At 42.7% G+C, this 22,048-nt stretch overlaps 2 protein-coding genes across 5 annotated transcripts; one reads left to right on the top strand and one right to left on the bottom strand.

Moving 5' to 3' along the window:
- The first annotated feature begins 3,413 nt into the window (after window positions 1–3,413).
- On the top strand, window positions 3,414–12,009 carry tbce (tubulin folding cofactor E). Of its 3 annotated transcripts, none has more exons than XM_018751046.2 (17): window positions 3,416–3,712; window positions 3,858–4,021; window positions 4,121–4,205; window positions 4,388–4,564; window positions 4,995–5,080; window positions 5,977–6,076; window positions 6,326–6,428; window positions 7,274–7,350; window positions 7,438–7,533; window positions 7,810–7,874; window positions 8,023–8,087; window positions 8,216–8,368; window positions 8,977–9,130; window positions 9,553–9,618; window positions 9,874–9,933; window positions 10,421–10,512; window positions 11,383–12,009. In XM_018751046.2, exons 2-17 carry the CDS (start codon window positions 3,892–3,894, stop codon window positions 11,476–11,478), a joined length of 1,605 nt encoding a protein of 534 aa, XP_018606562.2. In that variant the 5' UTR covers window positions 3,416–3,712; window positions 3,858–3,891; the 3' UTR covers window positions 11,479–12,009. The 3 variants fall into 3 exon arrangements, with proteins under 3 accessions (XP_018606565.2, XP_018606562.2, XP_018606564.2); XM_018751048.2 differs by having other exon boundaries at window positions 3,828–4,021; XM_018751049.2 differs by lacking the exons at window positions 9,553–9,618; window positions 9,874–9,933; window positions 10,421–10,512; window positions 11,383–12,009 and adding an exon at window positions 9,350–9,544 and having other exon boundaries at window positions 3,414–3,712.
- On the bottom strand, window positions 11,442–20,627 carry LOC108933762 (UDP-GalNAc:beta-1,3-N-acetylgalactosaminyltransferase 2-like). Of its 2 annotated transcripts, XM_018751050.2 has the most exons (13): window positions 20,465–20,627; window positions 20,053–20,182; window positions 19,420–19,520; window positions 18,628–18,821; window positions 18,018–18,113; window positions 17,766–17,873; window positions 16,670–16,748; window positions 15,767–15,950; window positions 15,435–15,560; window positions 14,171–14,330; window positions 13,273–13,329; window positions 12,932–13,079; window positions 11,442–11,518 (listed from the first exon to the last, which is right to left on the bottom strand). In XM_018751050.2, the coding sequence occupies exons 1-12, from the start codon at window positions 20,571–20,573 to the stop codon at window positions 12,939–12,941; spliced, it is 1,485 nt and encodes a 494-aa protein (XP_018606566.2). In that variant the 5' UTR covers window positions 20,574–20,627; the 3' UTR covers window positions 11,442–11,518; window positions 12,932–12,938. The 2 variants fall into 2 exon arrangements, with proteins under 2 accessions (XP_018606566.2, XP_018606567.2); XM_018751051.2 differs by lacking the exon at window positions 17,766–17,873.
- Between the last annotated feature and the right edge of the window lie 1,421 nt (window positions 20,628–22,048).

Genomic DNA, 22,048 nt, shown 5'->3' with positions numbered 1-22,048 from the left:
AATACCCTGTCACATCTTTGTAGACCTGAATGAAAACTATTACATAGTGCATGCCTTCTCTATTTATGTAATATCCTTATTTTAGGCCTGGGTTCGATGTTTGCTGTGCAAGGGCTGAATGTGTCATTATTTCCCTGCAGCATATTCAAGTATGATGGACCTTCATAGATGGCACTTGGGGAAATAGAGTAGCAAGCTTTGGTCTTGAAGTTCTTCAAACCTTGCAAATTGTAGGTAGTAGCTTGCATTTTAAATGATACATGATCAAAAACCATTGTAGGCTACACGGTGGCTCTCGCGGACTGGGTTCGGCCGGTTTTGGATTAAAGTTCATATATGGGGTGGAGGAGTGTGATTGAAGTCATATTACTGTTTACTGAGAGTGCAGAATAAAGAATATTTCCAACAGTTACTTGTTGGTTTATGAATTTTCAATTAATTTAGATTGTATTTATTCTCATTTCAGATGGATGGCTGGATTATGAATGCTTAAACAAACCTTTATGGTTTCCTTAATGTTTTATCATATAACAGGATTAAACAATTGTGTGTACACTGTTATATGTATTTTACATTTCTGTAAAGTTGGGAAGTGTTCATTTATCATGACCATAAGTTAATTTAAAAAAAAAAAAAAAAAAAAAACTGAAGCTGAATATAATTGGGACCCTACCCTCACCTGATTACCGTGTTACCCTAACACATATATGTAGGTACAGTAAAGAATCTCCAAGTTCCTGCAGTTGCAAGTTTTCGTGTTTAAACCACTGCTTCACAGTGAGAAGGTGGAGACAGGAAAAGGGCCACCAGAGACCACAGTACTGAACTTTGAGTCTGTAGCACACAATCTCCCTTTATTTTATCTTTTTCCCAGGCTGTGTTCTGGTCCCGTGTTCTTGCAAATAAAGCCTGCTACTGAGTTCAAAAAGTCTTGATTCCGGTATCATCCTTTAAGCGGAAAAAAATGAAAGAGTTTCAAAATGAAAAAAGAAGTTACTTTGATTCATCCTTAAATTCAAACTATCCACAGAAATAGGTGCCTCATGATATATCATGTGTTCATATACAGTATGTATCCACTTCATTGAACTTATATAATTTGAGTAAAATAACAATCTTTTATGTACAGTAAACAGTGCTCCTGCCTGAACCTATGACTAATAATGACTGCCTACAGAAACATGACTAAATGTAGTGAATTACACCACCACTCAGCCACAAAAATGATTCATCAAAAATTGAGAACGAAGGCCGACTTCAGCAGAACGTGTGATTTGTTCACTTTGTAGGTTGCTGTACAAACAATTGGGACAAGAAATCTATTCGTACCTTGATTTGTTCGTAAAATCCACTTTTACCACTAGGTCAATCAATAAAAGCTTACAACAGCTGTCCCTTGATTTTTTTTATGGTTAGATTTTGTAAAACCTCTGCTGAAGCCATAAAAAAGCTGAAAAAGTTCTGTCGCTTTATGATCCATTTGTAACAATATTTAAGAGGGAAACCTGTGAGGAAGTAAAATGAATGGTATTATGGAAAAAATTACTTTCCCCCAATGAAAAATGTCACCTAATATTCATTAAAACACCAAAACAAAATATTCCACCATATTTTATAACTTGTCACCAAAAATTTCTAGCTTGTCTTTTAATATTGTCATTCACTCATCAATATCTGCTTGTCCAAGGCATGGGGTGCGAGAGAGCGCACACCCTGGATGGAGTCATTTTGAAAATGTGGCTGAAGGATGATAAAGATATAAAGAAACAAAGATCATTAGATCACTGCCTGTGTGCCACTCCGCAGAGCAAGCGGACAGTACATCATTAGAGGTGTCAGTGCCAATAATAAGTGTTTGTCTCACTTGGTCACTGCAGTATAAGCAGAAATGGCAACACAGATGTTAATAGATACACATACATAAAACCAGGGCCAAAGGTTGCACACACACACACAAATTGTGATCAAATACCTTTATCTAAGAAGTCTGCTTCCCAAAACGTTGTCCAAAGTTCACAAGTTACCCTGCAGATCAAATGTCCAAAAATTCATCACTGTGGTCATCGATATTCTATTTTTGCGGAGGGACTACAACAATAAGACGCTCTTCTTTGTTAGCAATTTGCCGTGTTCCATAACGTCCTCAAAAAAGAGAGGAATCTGGGCTGTGAATTAGCCTTAAGGGACAACTCAGACTTTTTTAAACACATTTTTCTCCCCTGTATTGATTTAGTGTACCTCAACCATGGATGTTACAGTAGGTGGCACGATTTGAACCTGTATCCTTTGAGCGTAAAGCCAGTGGCCTTAACCACCACGGCACCTGCTGACCCTTAGTTTTGGTATGAGCTAAAGTTGTATTTTAAAGCTGATGAGTGATAGTGGTTCATAAAAACTTGGCTCAAAATATCCTGATACTTCAACGGTTTTCTCCCCTTAATCCAAATTTCATGGTTTTTGAAGTGATGGACCACTCTTCATTAGGGTAAATCTTGGCTCAAATCGAGTGCACTTTTGTTTTATAAGTATCATGCCGTTGGTGTTTTAATATTTGTCATTACTGAACGTTGCTCATCTTCAAGATGGAATAAATAGCTCTGCTTCACCACAACTGGGGTTTTATTCACACGCTGAGATAACATCACAGCCTTACATGAATTACCTGCAGTTACTAGTTTACTTTTCTAAAGCACTTAGCTATACTGCTATAATAAATAAAATATGTTCTACAGACTTGTATTTCTTGAAGATCATGACAGATTCATCCAGTAAAGACAGTAGAGGCCCGTTCGCTGAAGGTCCCATGCTGCTGTACAGCTGGCTGTGCTTTTGTGCCTGGGGGGGGTGTAAATGCAGGTTGCGTTTGTTCCGCAAAAGCAACATTTTAGGAAATGGGAAAATGAAGAAAATTCTCAATATGTGGACTGTGGGAGGAAACCAGAGCGCCTGTAGGAAACCCATGCAGACTCCACACCAACAGAGCTGGTTTCGTACCTACGCCCAAACAGTAGAGGCCTGATGAGGCAAAGCGGTACCTGTTTGGCCACCGTGTCACCCCTGGAACAAGTAGGCCTAATTAAAATAATCATACGTTCAAAATCCATAACTTGAGCATTTGCAGTAAGATGTTTGTGTGAACGGAGGGGAGGAATCTACTGTTTGGACACTAGCAACCCCAACACTAACCCTTCTTTGTCTTGGGTTAGGGTTAGGGGCGTGGTCGAGAGAATGTGTGACGTAAGAGGTGTAGAGTGCGCATGTGTGAGAGCGGAGCAGTGAGTTGGTTTTAAAAGTGTTCCTGCGGTTGGTTGCAAACGAGACGGCGGTCCTTCTAAGTCTTATGGTTATGAATTTTTAGAAACCCAGCCCTGTGTGGAATACCCGTAGTATGCCTCCGAACTCCTTCGGATCATTGTATTACTGGCATAGTGCTGTGCTTTAAATGTCTAAATGTGTAATGTACTTCCTGTACTTTTCTCTGAGATGTACGTCCCTTTGGAGAAAAGCGTCTGTTAAATGAATAACTGTGAAGGTAAAAAAATCAAAACGCTAGCGCGCCGTGTTTCCGGGGGACTCGTATTCGCGGTGCGCCGTCGCACGTAGGTGACGTCACCCCTCCGCCTCGCTCTGATTGCCGGTGACTTGGTGCTCCGCTTGTTAGCGACAGAGAGAGGAGCTGGAAGTCGGACAAAGAAAGTGATTCCGAGCTAAGGTAAACTTTCGTTTTCATTGATATTTGGAAATGTGGCAACAGAAGCGCGCGCGCGAGGAGAACTTGTTATCAGTTATGTGCACGCCTCAGTTATCATTATTATGTACTGCCTCAGTATATGACGCCCTGCTCCTCGGCCTCTCAGTCTCAGTCGCTCCCAGCCTCAGCCAGGCGGCCCCATGAGGGTGGAGACCCCTGATCGCGGCGCCGTGGCCGAGCCTCTGCCCTCCGAAGCGCTCGGCCGGAGGGTGAGCTGTGACGGGGAGAGGGCCACCGTGCGCTACGTGGGGGTCGTTCCCCCCACGGCAGGTGAGTCCGCGTGAGCGAGCCGATGTGACGTCACCGTGACGTGCTGGCAGCTCCATAAGAGAGAACAGTGAGTGGAGAGTTTCTTGTCTGCGACTGCAGGTCTGTGGCTCGGAGTGGAGTGGGACGACCCGAAGCGGGGCAAACATGACGGCAGCCATGAAGGCGTGCGCTACTTCACCTGCAGGTGAATGCGGGACACTGAAGGACAGAAGGACAAAGGGGGTGGGCGGGGGCACGTACGCAACACCGAACACGCACCTCACCCTGGCTGTACCGGTGCCGGACCCCGTGCTCAGGCCTTTTCCTCTGTCTCCCTTGTCAAACGCTCCGGACGACACGTTCGCCGTCGACCGCTTCCTGCCGCAGGTTCCCGACCGGCGGCTCCTTCGTCCGGCCCAAGAAGGCCAGCTTTGGCATGAGCTACGTGGCGGCGTTGAGGCAGCGCTACGAGGGGGATGTGGGCTGCGTGGATGGCGAGAAGCTGAAGATTTCCACGAGGACGGTCGAGATGGTTGGCTTTGAAGACCTCTCTAAGAAGAAGAAGTAAGATGCATTTTGGAATCGGCATCACAGCGTTTTTGCTGTATGCTTAGTCATATAGGGCTTTCCATAGTTACGCAGATTATCCATACAGGCCACTGGGCTGTGTAGGGAACCTTCCTGAAAGTAAGTCCCTGCTGCAGTAGCTCTCGGAAAGTAAAAACATGCAGCCTTAATGCTTGGGTGGAATTATGAGTTGCTTCAGGGACACAAACAAACTGCAAAATCTTTCAGCCTCCATAACTGCTTATCCTAAGGTAGGGTCCTGGTGGTCTGGAGCCTATCCAGCGAGCACTGAGTGCTAGGCTAGTCAGAGTACGCTTTAACTGCAGGAAACAACAATGTGATGATTATTTTACACGTTTATCTTTTTCAGAGAATTTTCATTTGCTGTTTAGTTTTATTTTACTTTGGTATTTCTGATGCTCAACAGAATAGAAAATCTGACCTCAGTGTCACTCAGAGGGTGTGAAGTCAATGGTCCTGGACCAGAGAATGAAGTCAGACAAACCACACCCAGTATCCTTTACATCGTCATTCATTTGCAGCTGAAATGCTCTCACGTTCTAGTCAGCATCTCTCTATAATTAATCTAATTTCTGTAGGTCACTGTTCAGTGTATCTTTTATGACCCATTGCTGCTTAGAGGTAAATGAAGCAAAAAATACAGTAGATGTTGTGATGGAATAGTATGAGTGATATACAGTATATATACATATATGTATGTGTGTATAGTTCTTTATTTTTTATATTTATATATTTGGGCAGTGCAGTGAGGAGCACCTGTGTGGTGTAAAAGAACATGGGCTCGATGTTCACTCAGTATGAGTGGCGTTTGCATGTTCTCCCCATGTCTGCATGGGTTTACTCTGGGTATTCTGGTTTCCTCCCACAGTCCAAAGTTGTGTGTTTCATGTGAATTGGTGATGCTATATTGCCCATAGCCCCAACCACTGGTTAGTCAGTGCTGGTTCCAAACCCGGGTAAATGGTGAGGTTTGATGACAGGAAGGACGTAAAAGGAAGGACTCGTAAAATTTCTGCTCCAATCACACCTCCAAATTCCATAACACCTTGGAGGTAAAATGCCCAAAGCTGGGTTCTCCTGGAAAACCATGCTGTGAAATGAGATGTATTCGTACATTACAGGTATATTTATTATATATAGATACATGTATAACACATAATTTATATGTGAGTTAAAAGTATGGTATTTGTTAAAGATTGAGGTAAATTTGCCTGGACGGAGAACAAGTTAGTTGTCAAATGCAGGTTGTTTGCACAGTGTAGTCGTCATAATGGTTCAACAGTAGGGGCTACTGTGACTCTCAGATGGAAGATGCACCTCACACAAATGGCAGCCATACGGGTGACCCCTGAGTTTGTGTTCTGTGTGACCTTAACAGTGTAACTCAGATGTTGTGTCGCTCAACCTGTCAGGGAACTTGCTTTGCTGCTGGGAAGATGTGGCCAGCATCACCAAACAGCTGGAGGGTCTTCAGGAATTGCAGCTGAGGTGAGCGCTTGCTTCTTACATCCCCCAGTGTATCCCGGCCTCGCACTGCTGCTGGGACCATTTTTCATTTTGGTCCCTTCTGTGGTACATGTCACAGATGTCCATTACAGTATATGATTTGTGAATTGTTGACAAGATCGCAAGGATGTTTTTTTCCCCCTTAAATCTTCCACAAACTACTGCTTAATTATGATATTCTCTGCCATTCATCTGAACAGATTGACAGCTTTGCCAATATGTTCCTCCCAGTGACAACAGGCTATGCATCCCTGCAGACCCACAGAACCTGGCCCATGCCTTCATCAACCTCAGAGTCCTCGCCCTCAACAGCACTGCTGTCATCTGGTCAGAGGTTGTCATCATAATCTCTATACAGATATTTCTAGATTTTTTTTTTTTTTTTTTTTTTTTTTTTTTTTTTTTTTTTGCCTATCATGCATTTTTTGAAATGTTCCTATATTTGGGGGAAAAAGAAATTCAAACTAGTAGTAAGAGTAGGCTGACCTGGGAAACATTGCAGGAGACCTTTTCTGAAATGAAAGCACCTGTAATAGGAAAGATGTCAGGTAAAAACAAGAAAACATAGCGGGGCCCAAATTTCATACAAAACATAATATAGGAAAAATACACATGTGTAGGGGGGAAAAGCCAAAATTATAGTCCATTAGAACAAATATGTGTTCAGACTTTAAAATATTCACAGTTGAACATGATCTTGAAATTCTGCTCTTTCTCAATACCTTTTCTTCAGTTCCGCTTTCTTTCCTTGCTCTAGTGAGACTATATTTGCATAGTTTGAGAATATACAATAATACACAGGGAAAGATGTTCAACCCCTCATGCCAAAATCAAGGGGGGCTGGACACAAACCAACCACGCCACAGTATTCCATCCCTCCCGAAACCCCACATCAAGGGCAAACACCATCCTCCTCGCCGGGAGCCACCGCGAGCACTTCGTTGGGGTTGTCAAGTGGGCACCTTCCTTCGTTGATGTTTCATTGAATTGAGCCCACGACACCTCCAGAAGGCTCAACGGCAGGATCTGGCATCCCAGACTCCACCTACAAAAAAAAAAAAAAAAAAAGTATTTAATGCGTGTGATCATTGCAGTATTTTTACACGAATGCCCATATTTAGTGGATGAAAGCAGACTGAAGTTCCTATTTGCCCCTCCACCCATGTCATCTCAATACAGGTGCTCCGTTGTGCCCCCATGTGGCCATTGCTGGAGGAGCTCTATGTCTGTGAGAACGAGATCACTGAGCTGCACAGGTAAGACAGGTGTTGTAGAAGTTTAACTCTCTTATTGTGGCAGGCCATTGACATCAGTGCATTACCTTCTTATTTTAACTTTTGCAGGCCAAAAAATGTTTTGCAGAACTTGAAAGTTTTAGATCTGTCCAAAAATTCTTTGGCTGGTGGAAATGAACTCTTAAACATTGCTGAACTCCCAAGGTAAGGATGAGGAAGTTAAGTTGACATTTTTCTTTATCCATTGCATTCATGTTGTCTTGATATTCTAAGTCTTGCTAATGTTAATTACACAGTAACTAATAATTTTGGCTGTAGTAATTGTCTTATTAATGTTACTGTTACTCCTGATCTTTCTGCACAAGGGGGTCATATTAATTCATTAACCAAATTATAATTGTGGGTTTATGATTTCTGCATTAGACAGTTTGTATTGGACTGCATTTCTTAGAAGATAAGCTTGTTTGTTTTAAATTCTAGGTTGGAAAAGCTGAACTTATCTAGTACAGGTCTTTCTACCCTACAGTTCAATGATGTAGGCCCAGGTAAAATGGAAAATTATAAATTTTGGACAACTATGTATGTACATTGTGTTGCTTGATTGGTTCTGTTACTGTTTTGTGTACTTTTAATTAATGCATATATAAACTTATGTGCATGTTTTTTTTTTTTTTTTTCTTCTTTCCTCTTAAGGATGCAAAACTGCAATGTTTCCTGCACTGAAGTTTCTGTCACTCGATGACAATGCAATCTCGGAGGTATGAATTATTACCTAAAATAATTCACAGTTCAGGTTAATTACCTTTGTAAAGGTCACAGCAGCATTATGCATTGCAAACGGCCTCTAACACTACCACATGTGGTCCCATCTGCTTGGCCCTCCTAGTGGTCTGTGGTGAATGAGCTGGAGAAGCTGGCCAGCTTGCAGCAGCTTTCCTGCCACAGGAACCCACTCATTGAGCAGGACAGGACCCCTGAGACCACCAGGCAGCTCTTCATCGCCAGGATTGGCCAGCTGCAGGTTCTCAACAAGTCTGAGGTACATGGGCCAGCAGCACTGCTTGCTGTCATGTGTGATGTTTCATACCCACATTTTATCTTGATGGGCCAGATAATTAGTCACTTTTTGGAAATGTGCACAATCATTCTTCCATGTTTAAAGTGTCAGCTGTCTGTTGGGGAGACCTACACTACAATGTGAAAAACATATTTCCTTATGAACTTACAAAACACTACTGTATACAAACCTTTAAAGGCATGTGCTTTTCCTCTTTATTGCAACATGACTTAATATCACACAAGTTAAAAAAAATCAAATGGCAGCAAAAAGACACTCCAAACAATAAGATTATAAGCAGGTCAGACTACATTATCATACTTGCATTAAAGTGTCATAACAGCCACACACCTTCTAGAAAGCTCATGCCTAAATACATAATTGACTTAAAGATCTTAATGGACCTCAGCCTGTCCAAGATGACATTGTATTGTTTCCATTTAAATATGTATACAAAAACAATATAAACCTGCAGTATTCGTGTGTTGTTGATACCAAGCCAGAAGCTCTAGGCATCTGGTATAGTCTTTTGCAACCATGAGTGGTGGGTAAAGAAAACTGAGCCATGGCTGCACCTGCTGCCCTCACAGGTGATGCGGGAGGAGAGGAAAGGGGCGGAGCTGGACTACTGCAAGATGTTCTGTGTCATGTGGCTGGGGTCTGGAGGAAACAGAGACCCAGAGCTGGACCGGCCCAGCGGCGAGTTCGTGGAGCAGCACCCCCGCTTCCAGAGCCTCATCCGCAGTGAGCAGAGCACCCACGGTCTCAGAGCTCAGACTGTAATAGTTAGAGCGGGAACCCCAGCTGTCGATAAGCCCTCTGAGGAGCAGAGAAGCCAAGCTCTTGATTCCTTTCTGCTGGATCAAGGCTGGGAAACATACTGGTAGGGTTGTGGGGAGAATCTGGTGTGTGGTTAGTCACCCCAGTGAGTCGGTTACATCTGGTTTTCTCCTGCTGCCCTAGAAACCCGTAGGACAGTTTCCCTCACCAGAACACCGCTTTAATTCTCTGGAAATGACAACACTGCAAGTATCATGGTGTAAACGGACACTGACGTACATTTCTCATTCAAATCCCAGTGTAGGCCCTACTTCTGTAGCTTTTATATTGTGACATACTGAAGGTCAGGCACCCATACAGGTTTGCTCAGAATTTTCTCTCTACAGAATATGGAGCGCCAGAGGAGGGTGAACTCAAGAAAACAACATTTGCACTTAAAAATCAATTGCTAAGTAAGTTCCTTGCCCTATTTGTCAGCTTCCGCAACCCGCTTCGTCTTTTAAAAGATGGTTGAGTGCCAGCCATCCTGCCACTTTGGGAGTGAGCGGAAGATACAATGCGCTTTCTGTTGCCCCTGTCCATTGGTGGAAATTAATTGCTTGCACTTCCTTGAAGGACTTCCCAAATCAAGATAAAGGGGGTGTGTGTGTTTCCACAGTTTGACTTACAAGAACTAATGTTTGCTGTTTTTCTGCATTTCCCTTCAGCTATAACCTTCATTTGTCCTGAGATGCCTCAGAGGAAAGCAATTAAAAAGCAGCTTCCAGGTAAATACAGTAGGAAAGGAACTAGACTTATGAAAAGCTCTGGCACACTTTTGTTTTGTGTGAGAAGACACTAGATAACTGGTGTTTTATGAAGCTTTTTGAATACTTATACTTTTAACTTGCAAATATAGCTGGGACTACACAGCTGTTTGTTACTCATATTTGCTGGAAGGTTTTTATTCTGTTTTCATCAACTGCTCCCACAAGGCAGGCATGGGGTAGGGAACACACTATAGCTAGGAATCCAGTCCAGCACAGGATGACTCCACTCTTCAGCAAGACTAATACACCCATAACTATTTATTCATTTACATTCAACCTATGCAGCCCTATATTCTGGCAATTTAAGGGCAGCTAATGAAAATATGCAATTAAAAATACAGGGAAATGTTCCTAAAACGTTAAGACAAGATACAAGTGTATTTTAAACAGTGTTGAACTAAGATGACAAATCTTTTATGCGGGGTCTGTTCTCGCTCAATGCTAGATTCTATGACTGTGCAGAAGGTGAAAGGACTTCTGTACAGACTGCTGAAAGTCTCAGACTCAGAACTGAAGCTGACTTACACCAGCTCAAAGGTAAGTTTAAAAATATTCAAATCCAAAATGTTATTTTAATAAAGATACAGTACCCTTCAAAATTATTGGTACTGTTAAAAATGATCAAGAAAGTAGTATGAACAGCACAGATTAATGGCTTCATAATAAAATCCTCAGACTTATTCATATACAATGGGAAAGTACAACAATTATGAAATTGCTGAATCTCCTCTGTTGCTGTTTGGTTTTTTCAGACCACTTTACATTTAGTAGCATGTACAGCAGTCACGAGCTCACCACCCACAGAGGGTCAGGTTCGATGTCTAGGACAGATCGATATGGCGAACATGAGCACACACTAGATGCAGCTCTTTCCTCCACCCACAGGATTGTGACAAGGAACAGAAGTCTTGAGTAGGTGTGATCATTCTCCTTCGCTGTAGGCTGAGTGCAGGGCCTTTCTAGAAAAGATACAACTTTTGTACTCCTGCTGGGAGACTGCAGTGCACGCAAGGGTAACTGGAAAGCTGGAGGATTTAATTGGGAAGGATAGTCTGCATGGCTGAGAGCTGTGGTCACTTGCTGTCATTAACCACATATGGTGTTAAACAAGGAGTAACTGTAGTGAATGTTATATAGTTGCAGATTAATACAGAATTTCATGGCTACACACTTTTTCACCAAGGTAACTTACACCACTTGGAACACACACACACGGGGGGGGGTAACCTGAACGGCATGTCTTTGGACTGTGGGAGGAAACCCATGGAAACTCCACACAGACTGAGCAGGGATCAAACCCACATCCTCTTGCACTACTTGCTGTGCCACCGTGCTGCCCATGTAGTGTTTTTAAAAAAAAAGTGCTGAATAGGATGAAGTGTAAGTTGATGTGTGTCCCTCCCTCAGATGAAGAACACAGAGATCGAGATGAACAATGACCTGCAGCCCCTTGCGTTCTACTCCATTGAGGACGGAGACACAGTTCTGGTGCGCTGTCTTTAGCTGCAAGACGTCTGGGGTCTAGCTTCACTGGACCAAGGATCTGCATTAAGAACACCACACTTCCAAGTTGTTTCATGTTCTAATAATTACAATAGACATAACACTGTTTAATGCTCATGTTGTACAGTGGGTCCCTGACTTACGAACAATCAAGTAAACTTTGTGCTTTTTTTTTTTGTTTTAGTATTTTTCATAAATAGAGCTAGGATACAATTCAAAGAAACAGCACCTAAATAAGTCAACACTGTTATAGCAGATCATAAATACCCAGCTGGGAATGTGGAGGTGCTTTCAGTGAAAGCGCTGCTATCAATCACACACAGCTGTCTTCTACATTACATTTACATTTTTTTTCCCCCCCCATTTAGCAGGTGCTTTTTACCAACAGACAAGAGGGGTAGATTGGTATTGGACTGCCAAGAATTCTTTTTTCCCCTGACGTTACACAAATAGCATTTAGAGTAGAAGAGAATGACAGAATAGATAACACGTCTCCCGTCTACTTTGTGTCACATTTAACTAACAAACCAACTAAGTTTATAAGTAGAGGACCCACTGTATTTAAATCAAAATGAAAACTTCTGAAATGTTCCAAATTGGTAAGCTGCAGAATTTTCTTTCAAAGTACTACTGCTGTGGCAGGAAAGTCTAGTGCTTATGAATATTAAACAATGACATCTGTTAGAGGCCATGTGGCTCTGCAGTAAACTGTAGTTGCAGTCGTTTCCTGGTAAACCCATGAACACTCAGAACTGGCAAGCATGAGTGGACTGGATTAACGTTGCTCTGGTGCAAGAACAAAAGCCATCCCTGTGGAGAAGCAGTGTCCATATGGTATTTTGGTAGTGATACTGTCAGTCCACACTAAGTAATCTATATATGGACAAAGCTACAGATCACATTTCTACATGCCTGCTGAGGCACTTGGCCACAGATTGCTATTAAAAGTAGGCCTCTCCTTGCAAATTCAGTACATGCACATAAGCAGTAGAAAAAAAAATTTACTAAGACATGCTGAAGCTAAAAATTACTTTCTCTGTATTAAAAATGTAAATGAATCTATTAAAGTAATATGTTCCAATGTATAAAATACCCTGTCTCCTATTATGAACATTTAAGTTATGAATTTAATATTTTCCAGTTTACACATAATTGCATTTTTTCATAATTCTGCTTCCTAACATTTTTTGTCTGTTGCTGAGCAAAAACATGTTTCCAGCTGTCAATTGGTAGAAAAATTACAAGTAGGACCACTTTCATTCAATCCACATTCACCTCAGTATTTGTGTTGTGTTTCATGGAATGAATTTTTAGATAACATTGCAAGCTGCTTTGGAGAAAAGCATCTGTTAAATGAATAAAGCTAACTAAGATGAGACACTAACATCACCACTGGCTGCTGTAGGTATTTGGTGGAAGGGAGTGCAGGGATCCTAAGCAGGGTGGTAGATACCTCTAGCTCAGGGTTGGCCCCAGGGGCAGCCACAGGGGTCTCCACAGGCCTTCTTCTTGTGCCACAGTGAGCGCAGCTCCTCCGCTGTGTGCTGGGGGGAGGACAGCATGTCCACGTAGCAGCCCTGCTCACAAAGCCAGCGCGAGTCCTGACAAACACGCACAGAGGGAATGCTTTCCTTACTTACATCGGCATTAAACAATTTAACATCCCTAGATTGACCAAAACTATGTTACTCTTATGGAGGTAAAGTGGGTCCCAGCCCACTGAGGTATTATTATTATTTTTTTTTTTTTTTTAACTGTGGAATGCTGCCAAAATGGTGTAAACAGACTTGCTACCTGGTATTTTTGTGGGCAAAGAGCTGCCATCCAAATCCCCATGCTTACATCTTCTCCCTAAAAACAAAATAAATAAAATCCATTTTTCCTATAGCAGCCTTCTAGATTTCGGGTATCAGGTCATTTGTACTGGTCCTAAGGTATATACAGCGCTATTGTGTTTCTCACTTGAACAACATGAACAAATGAAAACGCACAAAAAAAATTGCAAAAAAGTGAAATTACAATAATGAGAACTGAGATAAAGAAGCTAGAAAGGGGAATTACCAAGGGCTCAAGTGCTCTGAGTATGGTGTAAAATAACTTTTGCAACTAGAAAACAAATTATAAATTTGCCATGCTCGGTTTCAGTTCATTCTATAAAGAATTTCAATTGGTAAGTAAATTTCCTCGTTTTCATTTTCCACTTTGAAATACATGTTTGTCCTTTTGAGTTATTTTTCAGATATCTCAATTACTATAAATATTGTCTCTGTATTACAATACAGCATTACAGTATATATCTTTAAATCAAAATTGAACAGTGTGAAAATTCTCTAAAAAGGTAAAGATACAGGTGTAACAATCAGCAGCAGCGTATTTTCAAACATCACTACAAGTAAGTTTTAATACTACAGAAGATAAACACCACAGAAGTGTTTTTGTGTAGGAATTCTCACTGGCCTGGTAGAACACAATCATTAAAAACCACTCAGGTGTGATTAAGGATTTCAGACTGGGATGCTGCATGTAATACACGCATCTCTTTAAATACTTGCTGAACAGAAGCCAGACGAGCGTGACGTCCACCTTGTCCCTATTTCTCCCGTTTTACATTTCATCTGTCGCCAGCTCTCCCACTGAAACCTGTCTCACGCGCAACCGGTTTTACCGTACCACTCTAATCACGAAGAGGTACCTGATAGACCTTCAGCTTCTCCACATTGTCTGCCAGCCATTCGACTACATCCCTGGAGACCACGTAGCCAGAGCCGCAGGCAAAGGCCGGATACACCGACCCAGTGTAGTCCAGCTCCTGCCATTTCCCAGCAATGTCCACCGGCCAGTTCTGCCTAAAACTGAAGCCGCACACAGGAACTCACACAGCTGAACACGAGTACCCACAGTGTGTACCAGGACTGCTCTGTTATCATTCCTGCTGCTTGCAATATATGCGGCTGTTTGTCTCTGCCCTCATATGACAATACACTCACCGGCCACTTTATTAGGTATACCTAGGCAGTATCAAATGGGACCACCCTCTTGCACCTCCAGAACAACATTAGTTCAGTGGCAAGGCGCTGGACACATTCCAGTGTTCTCATCTCATGCTAGCCTGATGGCTTCACACAGTTTCTACTGATTTTTTTGCCAAGACATTAATTCCACTCACATTGCATTACCTCAACCTAAAGATGCCCTAATTAAGAAGTACAGACTACTGGAGTAAACTACGCTGTTTGTAAAACCACCCTGAAGTGATAAGTACTTTGTGACATGACAGTCTGCCAAAAGTACAAATCTGAAAAAGGGTTGATTGATTAGCCATAAAGGGATGCAAATAGTCAGCAACAATATTCTAATACCACCATATGTAACATCAACAATTGTACCGTGCTCAAAATTGCCTGGATCACAGAAATGTTTGGTCAAACAGTAACTGAACCTCACAACCTTGTCTAGGAATTGCAGCCACATGGTTTTGGAGGAGCAGACTGGCTATTTTAATGAACAAGTGTACCCAATAAAGTGGCCTATAAAAGCAATAAACATCAAATAAAGTAACAATGAAATAAAACCAAAAGAGTAAAGCAATTAGTCAAAAACAGTAAAAATAAGCAGCAAGTATTGATATACTACACATACATGCAGTTTTTTTGCGGGAATATTCCACATAACTAAAGGAGCTGGGGGAACAAAACCTAGACTGCAACAGAGTTTTAGAAATGGCAGAAGTTGTTCCTTTAATTAATGAATAAAAAAGATGACTTTCTCACTCATTGATTGGTTTGGACTTGTTTTGGCATGGATATAAGGTCCACCGGAAGGCAGCAGAGCAGCCATATTCTACAGTGGGTGTTCTGTGACACTCCAATGTCAATAGTACATACAAGGGCAGCACTGCTCACCACCTCAGAAGAAAACAAAAACAATGCCCAAACAATGACCATGCTTCTACTTACTTTCCCCACCAGAAGTTCCTCCTGTTGAAGTGCTTCTGATCTAGTTGCATCAACACAGCATCAACATCAAGGTAACAGTCGTCATCAGTCTTCAGCAGTAGGCTGAAGGCAGTATTTTTTACTGACCTGTGAAGAGCAGCACGTTAGTGATAAACATGTCTACTGCCGCAGTTTCCATACAGCTCCCAGATCAGGTGCAGCCAGTCACATTTCATGTCTCTTCATTCTGTAGTACTGTTATTTACAGACTTCAGCTACTGCAAGTAAATGCTGCTTTCTTATTGACGCACCACTAACCCCGAAAGTGAACGGATGTGCCTGGAGGTGCGTACCACTTGTAGAAGAGCAGCAGCTTCGAGGGAATATTCCTGTAGGTGTCCACCACATCCACAAACACCACATCACCGTGCTGACGACTCTCCTGCTGCAACAGCACCTCCTCCTGATCCAGCGTAGCCCTGTGACTCTTAATTCGCTCGGGCCGCCCCCGCAGCATCGCCGTCAGCCCCTCCGCATCTGAAAGGGAGCAGAAAGCAGACTGATCGTCCATTGCAAACAAAATCTGCTCTGTCAGAATCACCTAGAAAAAAAAACTGCTATATAATGATTGGGGGGGAACAATTCAGCAGGTCCTAAATCACAGCATTTTTTTTACTGACAGGAATTTAAACAGACATGTTTGGTTTCCCGGATGTGTTGTTTCCATGGTTATGCACAAGTGTGCCCTGCTAATGTTAAATATACCTAATGTTGCTTCAGCAGATATTTTACAAGCAAAGCTCCACTCTTTTGTTACGAGCTCCCTATGAAAGCACTAGATGTACTAGTAAGTCCCATACAGAAAGGCAGAGGGCTGTGGCGCTGCACAGCCAGTCCCAGGAAGCATAGGGTGCAACGCAACGTACAACCTGGATGAGACCCTGGTCCATGCTGTATGCGTGTCCCTCACAAAAGTACACACTATGGGCGATTTAGATTCACCATTTCACCCGAAACACATGGACTGTGGAAGAAACCTATATGAACATGTGACGGAGAGAACAGAAACTTCACACTGACAGACAGGCTCTGGGTTTTAGTCTAAGAGCTGTGAAGGTAATTGCTGTTTAATGCCTTATTTGCATTTATTGTATCTTTGCTTTAATAATCATAAAAGCCTCTGGGTACAGGCCATGTATAGAATGTATAAATGTAGATGTACTCAGACTGCTCTCTGTGGATGGCTGTGGCCCCACCGTGGACAGAGAAGGTGAACATTCCTGCCAATCCAGGGAAACCACGTGCTCCTCTGTGTGGTAAAACTCCCTCTTCAATCTGTGGCAGAACACAGGAGATGTGGTATTAAACAGAAGAAAATTTATAGGACTCTACAGTAGTACCTACACTGTATAAACAGTATACAGAATGGCTCCTCTGTGTACAAGAACAATTGGGTATGGAAGCTTGTTCATAACCTGATCTGGTCACTAGTCCAATATCACCATAAGTCAATCAATATAAGCTTAACAAGACAGAAGTACCTTAATTTATCTAAGAGTTAAATTCTGTAAAAGTCTCAGATATAGCTATAATACTTTAACGTAACTGAAAATACAAATATATTGTCTCCACAAACTTCTCTTCAGTGCTCAGTGTTGAATGATTTACCCATGAAATGTGCAACAAATTTCACAAGCTATAAACACACGTTGACTCCACAACAGACAATTCAGAAAATAGAAAACTGAAGAAAATTGGACAGCTGGTAGTTTAGCGGTTACAGCTGCTGCTTTTGGACCCAAAGGTCACAGGTTCGATTTCCACCTCCAGCCGTAGTAGCCTTGAGCACACGTGCGTTCTTTGGAGAAAATTCCTGACTTGGTAATATGAAGAACTTTGTTCTACAGAAACACACAGACACATTGACTGAAGCTGCTTGTCCCAAGCGGGGTCGCAGCGAGCCGGAGCCTAACCCGGCAGCACAGGGCGCAAGGCTGGAGGGGCAGGGGACACACCCAGGACGGGACGCCAGTCCGTCGCAAGGCACCCCAAGGGGGACTTGAACCCCAGACCCACCCAAGAGCAGGCAGAGGCCAAACACGCTGCACCACCATGCCCCCTCTACAGAAATAATATTAGTGTTTTGGTTTTGCTGCTTTAAGGAAGATGTAGCAATGTTCGTTCTAAGTATCACATACTAATGTAACATGAAAAAGACGGAACCTTCTTTTTACAAAAAAAGATTGTGCAAGATGGTGCAACACCCAAAACAATATGAGACAGGACATTTTCCAAATCACTGATAAACCCATCCAGTAAGCAAACCAATGTTAGGAAGGAAACCACTCTTACCAGTGATATTTTAAGCACCCCTCCCCCATTCAAGTGCACCTGGGAGACATTTATTGTTGTCAGATCAGCTGCATCCACACCCTCCCACAGCAGCGTCCCCTCGAACCCCTGGACACACAGAATTTCAGTTGTTCACAGTCAGCTGTCTATAGGTATCTCAAACATAGTGATGCACAGTGGATCTCTGAAGAGGTGGCTGGGTGATATCAATCATAATTACCACCTTCTCCCTCTGTTTAATCCAGGGCTTACCCTGGGTAGGATGAACAGCTCCACTGCTTTATACCACACACCATTCACCTCAGTGCCAGTGCTGTTGGGGCCAAAATGGGCACTCACCACAGGCACCTGAAGGCAATACCCAGAAGATCAAAAAATTAAGGGACAATAAATCAATATCAAACTGCAAAATGCTCTACACAAAAACAAGACAGAGAATAACCCATATAATACTACACAAAAATTACACATGCAAAAAATTTCCAGATTATTATACGAAAACTAAATGCTCTGACTTTACCTAAACGCAGTAATTACAGCAGTATAAATATATTACAAACTTTCTACACAAGTGAAGTCACAGGATGACATGTCACATTAGAATTCAGAAGGTTTAAATGCGGAGAGACTATTCCAGGAGGCATGAAATACAGGACTTCATTACTTGGCCATTTTACAAAGGGTATCAGAGGTTCAGGTAATTAGACCCGTACCTGGGTTTGCAACCCTTGGAAAACACCACACAACCTGAATTGCTTTAGTGAATACATTAAAACGTGTAAAACTGCCAACTCTGACAAAAAAAATGGGAAGAACGTGTCAAATGACACTTTCCACCTACTCCTTGGAATGGCTGGCTTACCTCCTGTCCCAGTGGGAAGAGCCTTACAGAAACAGTTCCAGGGAACATGTAGGTGGGGGCGCTGGGAAACACCCCCAGGCGTGTGATCACGATGGGGTGTAGCACCTTGAACTGAAGGCTCACCACAGAGACCTCCGAAGAGGTGAGGACTGAAGCATCAAATCCAGTGATAATCTCCACCTCCTGCCCTGCCACTGGAAATCAACATCATGCTCAGTTAAACCCGACTAAGCTGGCATCGCTGATTTTTGTATTAAACTCGTGTCCCTGTGATTTCAACTGACTAAACATCATTATTATTATTAACCTGTGTTTTGCTGAAGCCTTTGTTCACCTTGTTAAGTTAACTTTACAATGAGTTACCCATTTCCAGTGTACAGCAAGGTATTTTTACTGTATCAGGTCAGGGTTAGGACCCAAGGGTACGACAGGAGAAATAGGGATTCAAACGCAGGACCTTTGGATTACAAGGCAAAGAGCCTACACTACACTACTGAATGACATTAAGTATTTAAGTCAGAAACAGGGTACTATGACTTATTTTATGTTCACCTTTCACTTAATTCATAAATTACCTTCAGTACAGTTAAAAGCAAAGCAAAACCTTCAGTCTTGAAGGATTACCCCCTAACAGTGAAGTACCAAGTGGCCTTACATACAGGCAGCAGGTACGTAAAGGAAAAACACAAACAACACGACAGCACTTACTCTTTTAAACGAGACGGTTATGCAAATCCAGTGTCAGAGAGGGAAGTCTCGTTCGCACGTCAGGCCAGGGTGCCTGTGCCGTACCTGGCTCTGTGAAATTGAGCGGGGCGCAGGAGTACGGGTCCTCCCTGTCCTCCTCCGGCACGGGACAGCCGTGTCTGCCGATGACGAACTTCAGCACAGCCCTCGAAAGCAACAAAGAGCACGAATGAACGCTCCTCACTTCACACCACCACACCGCTGGAAGGAAGAGTTTTGGTTAGGGGACAGCGTGTCCCCTTCCATCGCGTGTTCCTTTGTTTCGGGGGGTATGTGGCTGCACTGGTGTACAGGTGTATAAAAGTTATTGGCGAGGTCACATTTCCTTCTTAAGTCACTACGCCAATATTAAATGGTTTTCGAAAACTGTTTCACGATTCATTTTGTGCACTTGTTGCAATGTTTTACCACCAACTCACTGAGGTGTGTGGGGAGAATAATTAATAGTGACAGTCACACAGGCACAGCGATTTTCCCTGTTGTGTCACAGTGGCCTCAAGGAAGCCAATCCCACCTGTTGTAGCCTTCAGCAAGGAACATACAGTACTTACCCGAATTATTTCAGAACAAGTTAACCAGCTGTATATAAATCATGGGTAAATCGCTGTACAGCTTAACGCCGGAAATCATCATGGCGTTTCCTAGGCACAGAACTCATTGATTATTTTGTGAACGCACCTGTCCCGGATGTGGGGGTGCTCCCGCACGCGCTCCGCCCACGTGTCCCGCAGCGCGCGCCTCAGCTCGCGGTGGTGGCGCGCGGACACGACTCCCACCAGCAGCTCGCGACCTCCTTCGGCCTCCGCTTCTGCTCAAAACACGAACGTCTCCCATACTGTTTTCGAGTAAATTCTGGTAGAACGTCGGAAGTTGCCTTCACTGCTCAAATGACCCTACAAACAAAGCGACCCGACCGAGGGTACTAGTACTAGTAGTAGTATCGCAGCAGTTAGATCGCCCGTAAAAATCATGATCATCATGTTTAGTTTAAAATTCTGGCGTTTCGGAGCAGCTACGCCTAGTAGTAGTACTACTAGTAGTAGCCTACGGACACGACGAGGAAAGAAAGTGCAGCAGCTGGCGTGAATACCTGAACCTTTGTGGGTCCCGTGCAAAGTCAGCCACAGGTTTGTGAGCACAGCCAGGAGGCACGGGAACAGGAGCCAAGACACACTTCTCACGGACAACCGTTCTAACATCAGTTACACGCTATCGGTGCAGCGGAGCACCGGCCTCAGCTGGCAGCAGTAAAACATGGCAATGGTGTGTTGAAGACATCGTGTCCAGCGCAGCATGTCCGCTAACGAGCTGAACACGGCTTCGGTCACGTGAGGTGGACGAGGTTGAGTTTGCGGGGTTAAGATGCGCAGCATGTGTGTGTAAATACAAGTGTTGTGCACTTTTGAACATTTTTATTCCGAAAAAAATTGTGTATTCTTTTAATACACAGCACATGCAGATTTTATTGCGTTTTACTTTACGAGAGGCTCTTTGGGAGAAACGTCTCTTACATCGTTTAAAAAAAAAAAAACGTGATAATGGTGATAATGGACATGATGATTCAGTCACCGTCCATTCGGCATTCCTAACAGTGTAAATTTCTTGGTTGAATTACGTGTCACGTCACCTATTATAATGGGCTCGAATTATCATTATTTGTTATGGCTATATATAGAGATAATTCCAGGACGAATAGTATGTCACCTAAAATTAATTAAAATACAAAAATACAAGTAAATTGTATGTATGACAACACCAACATATATGTGTTGCAAAATTATTCTCTGCAGCTTTTCTTACGCTTATTTTCATTTATTTGTTATCAGTCCAGTACCTGGTTGTCAAACTCCGCCATGGACAGTCCCAAGCCCGGCTGAGAAAGAAGGAGAGTTGGGCGTAGGGCTAGCTACCCCACACCGTAAAAACCTTGCCAGCTACAGAAATGCCAACAAGGAAACGTCATGACATCTCGGCTCTTAGGGGTATCCGGAGAACCCTTAGTGGCAGCCTATGCCCCAGGAGGGGTGGAAGGCATAAGGAGATGACGATGACCTGGTTGTCAAGCGTAGAGACTGCGATGGCAGGGACATTGTGGTGGTTTCACTGGCACAAGTTTATGAAATAAAGAAATAAAGTTCACACATTTACTCCTTGGCCCAGTTGGTAGTGTAGTGTTTAGAACTACTGCATTTAGACTGAAAGGTCACAGGTCTGAATCCCAGCTGTAGTACCCTTGAGTAAGGTACTCCTCCTAAATTACCCAGCTGTATAAATGAGTAATTGTATGAAGCTTAACATTGTAAGTTGCTTTAGAGAAAAAAAAAAAAAAACAGCTAAACTAATGAATTTAAATGCTTATGTCTTTAACTCTTGAAAGTTTGTGGACACTATACAGTTAGAGGTGCTGTGTGATCAAGGCACCTTAGATCCCCACTCCTGCTGTAGTAACCGTGATCAATATACTGGCCCTGCACTGATACAGTAAAAAGTACCCAGCCTTATAACTGTTTTTTTTTTTTTTTTTTTTTTTTTTTAATTTTTTTAATAAAATAAACCATCTTAACCATTTTAAGTAGCTTAACACTGTATGCCATTTTGGAGAAAAGCATCCTCAAAATAAAGTTATAATAATAATAGCACTGAATCTGCTGTTTCACTTGAGATATTGTAGTAC

Source organism: Scleropages formosus, chromosome 16, assembly GCF_900964775.1.
Source record: "Scleropages formosus chromosome 16, fSclFor1.1, whole genome shotgun sequence".
NCBI classification, from domain to species: domain Eukaryota; kingdom Metazoa; phylum Chordata; class Actinopteri; order Osteoglossiformes; family Osteoglossidae; genus Scleropages; species Scleropages formosus.
The sequence above is the reverse complement of the archived record's forward strand: the minus strand, read 5'-3'. Positions and strand labels throughout refer to the sequence as shown.

Excerpts from the sequence above, each read along its gene's own strand:
- tbce (XM_018751046.2), top strand. The coding sequence starts at position 3,892 with ATGAGGGTGGAGACCCCTGATCGCGGCGCCGTGGCCGAGCCTCTGCCC. Across the intron at positions 7,875-8,022 it reads GTTCAATGATGTAGGCCCAG|GATGCAAAACTGCAATGTTT; the intron begins GTAAAATGGAAA and ends TTTCCTCTTAAG. Across the intron at positions 8,369-8,976 it reads AGGTTCTCAACAAGTCTGAG|GTGATGCGGGAGGAGAGGAA; the intron begins GTACATGGGCCA and ends CTGCCCTCACAG.
- LOC108933762 (XM_018751050.2), bottom strand. The coding sequence starts at position 20,573 with ATGTTAGAACGGTTGTCCGTGAGAAGTGTGTCTTGGCTCCTGTTCCCG. Across the intron at positions 18,822-19,419 it reads GCTCAATTTCACAGAGCCAG|TGGCAGGGCAGGAGGTGGAG; the intron begins GTACGGCACAGG and ends GTTGATTTCCAG. Across the intron at positions 13,080-13,272 it reads TTTGCCCACAAAAATACCAG|GACTCGCGCTGGCTTTGTGA; the intron begins GTAGCAAGTCTG and ends CGTGTTTGTCAG.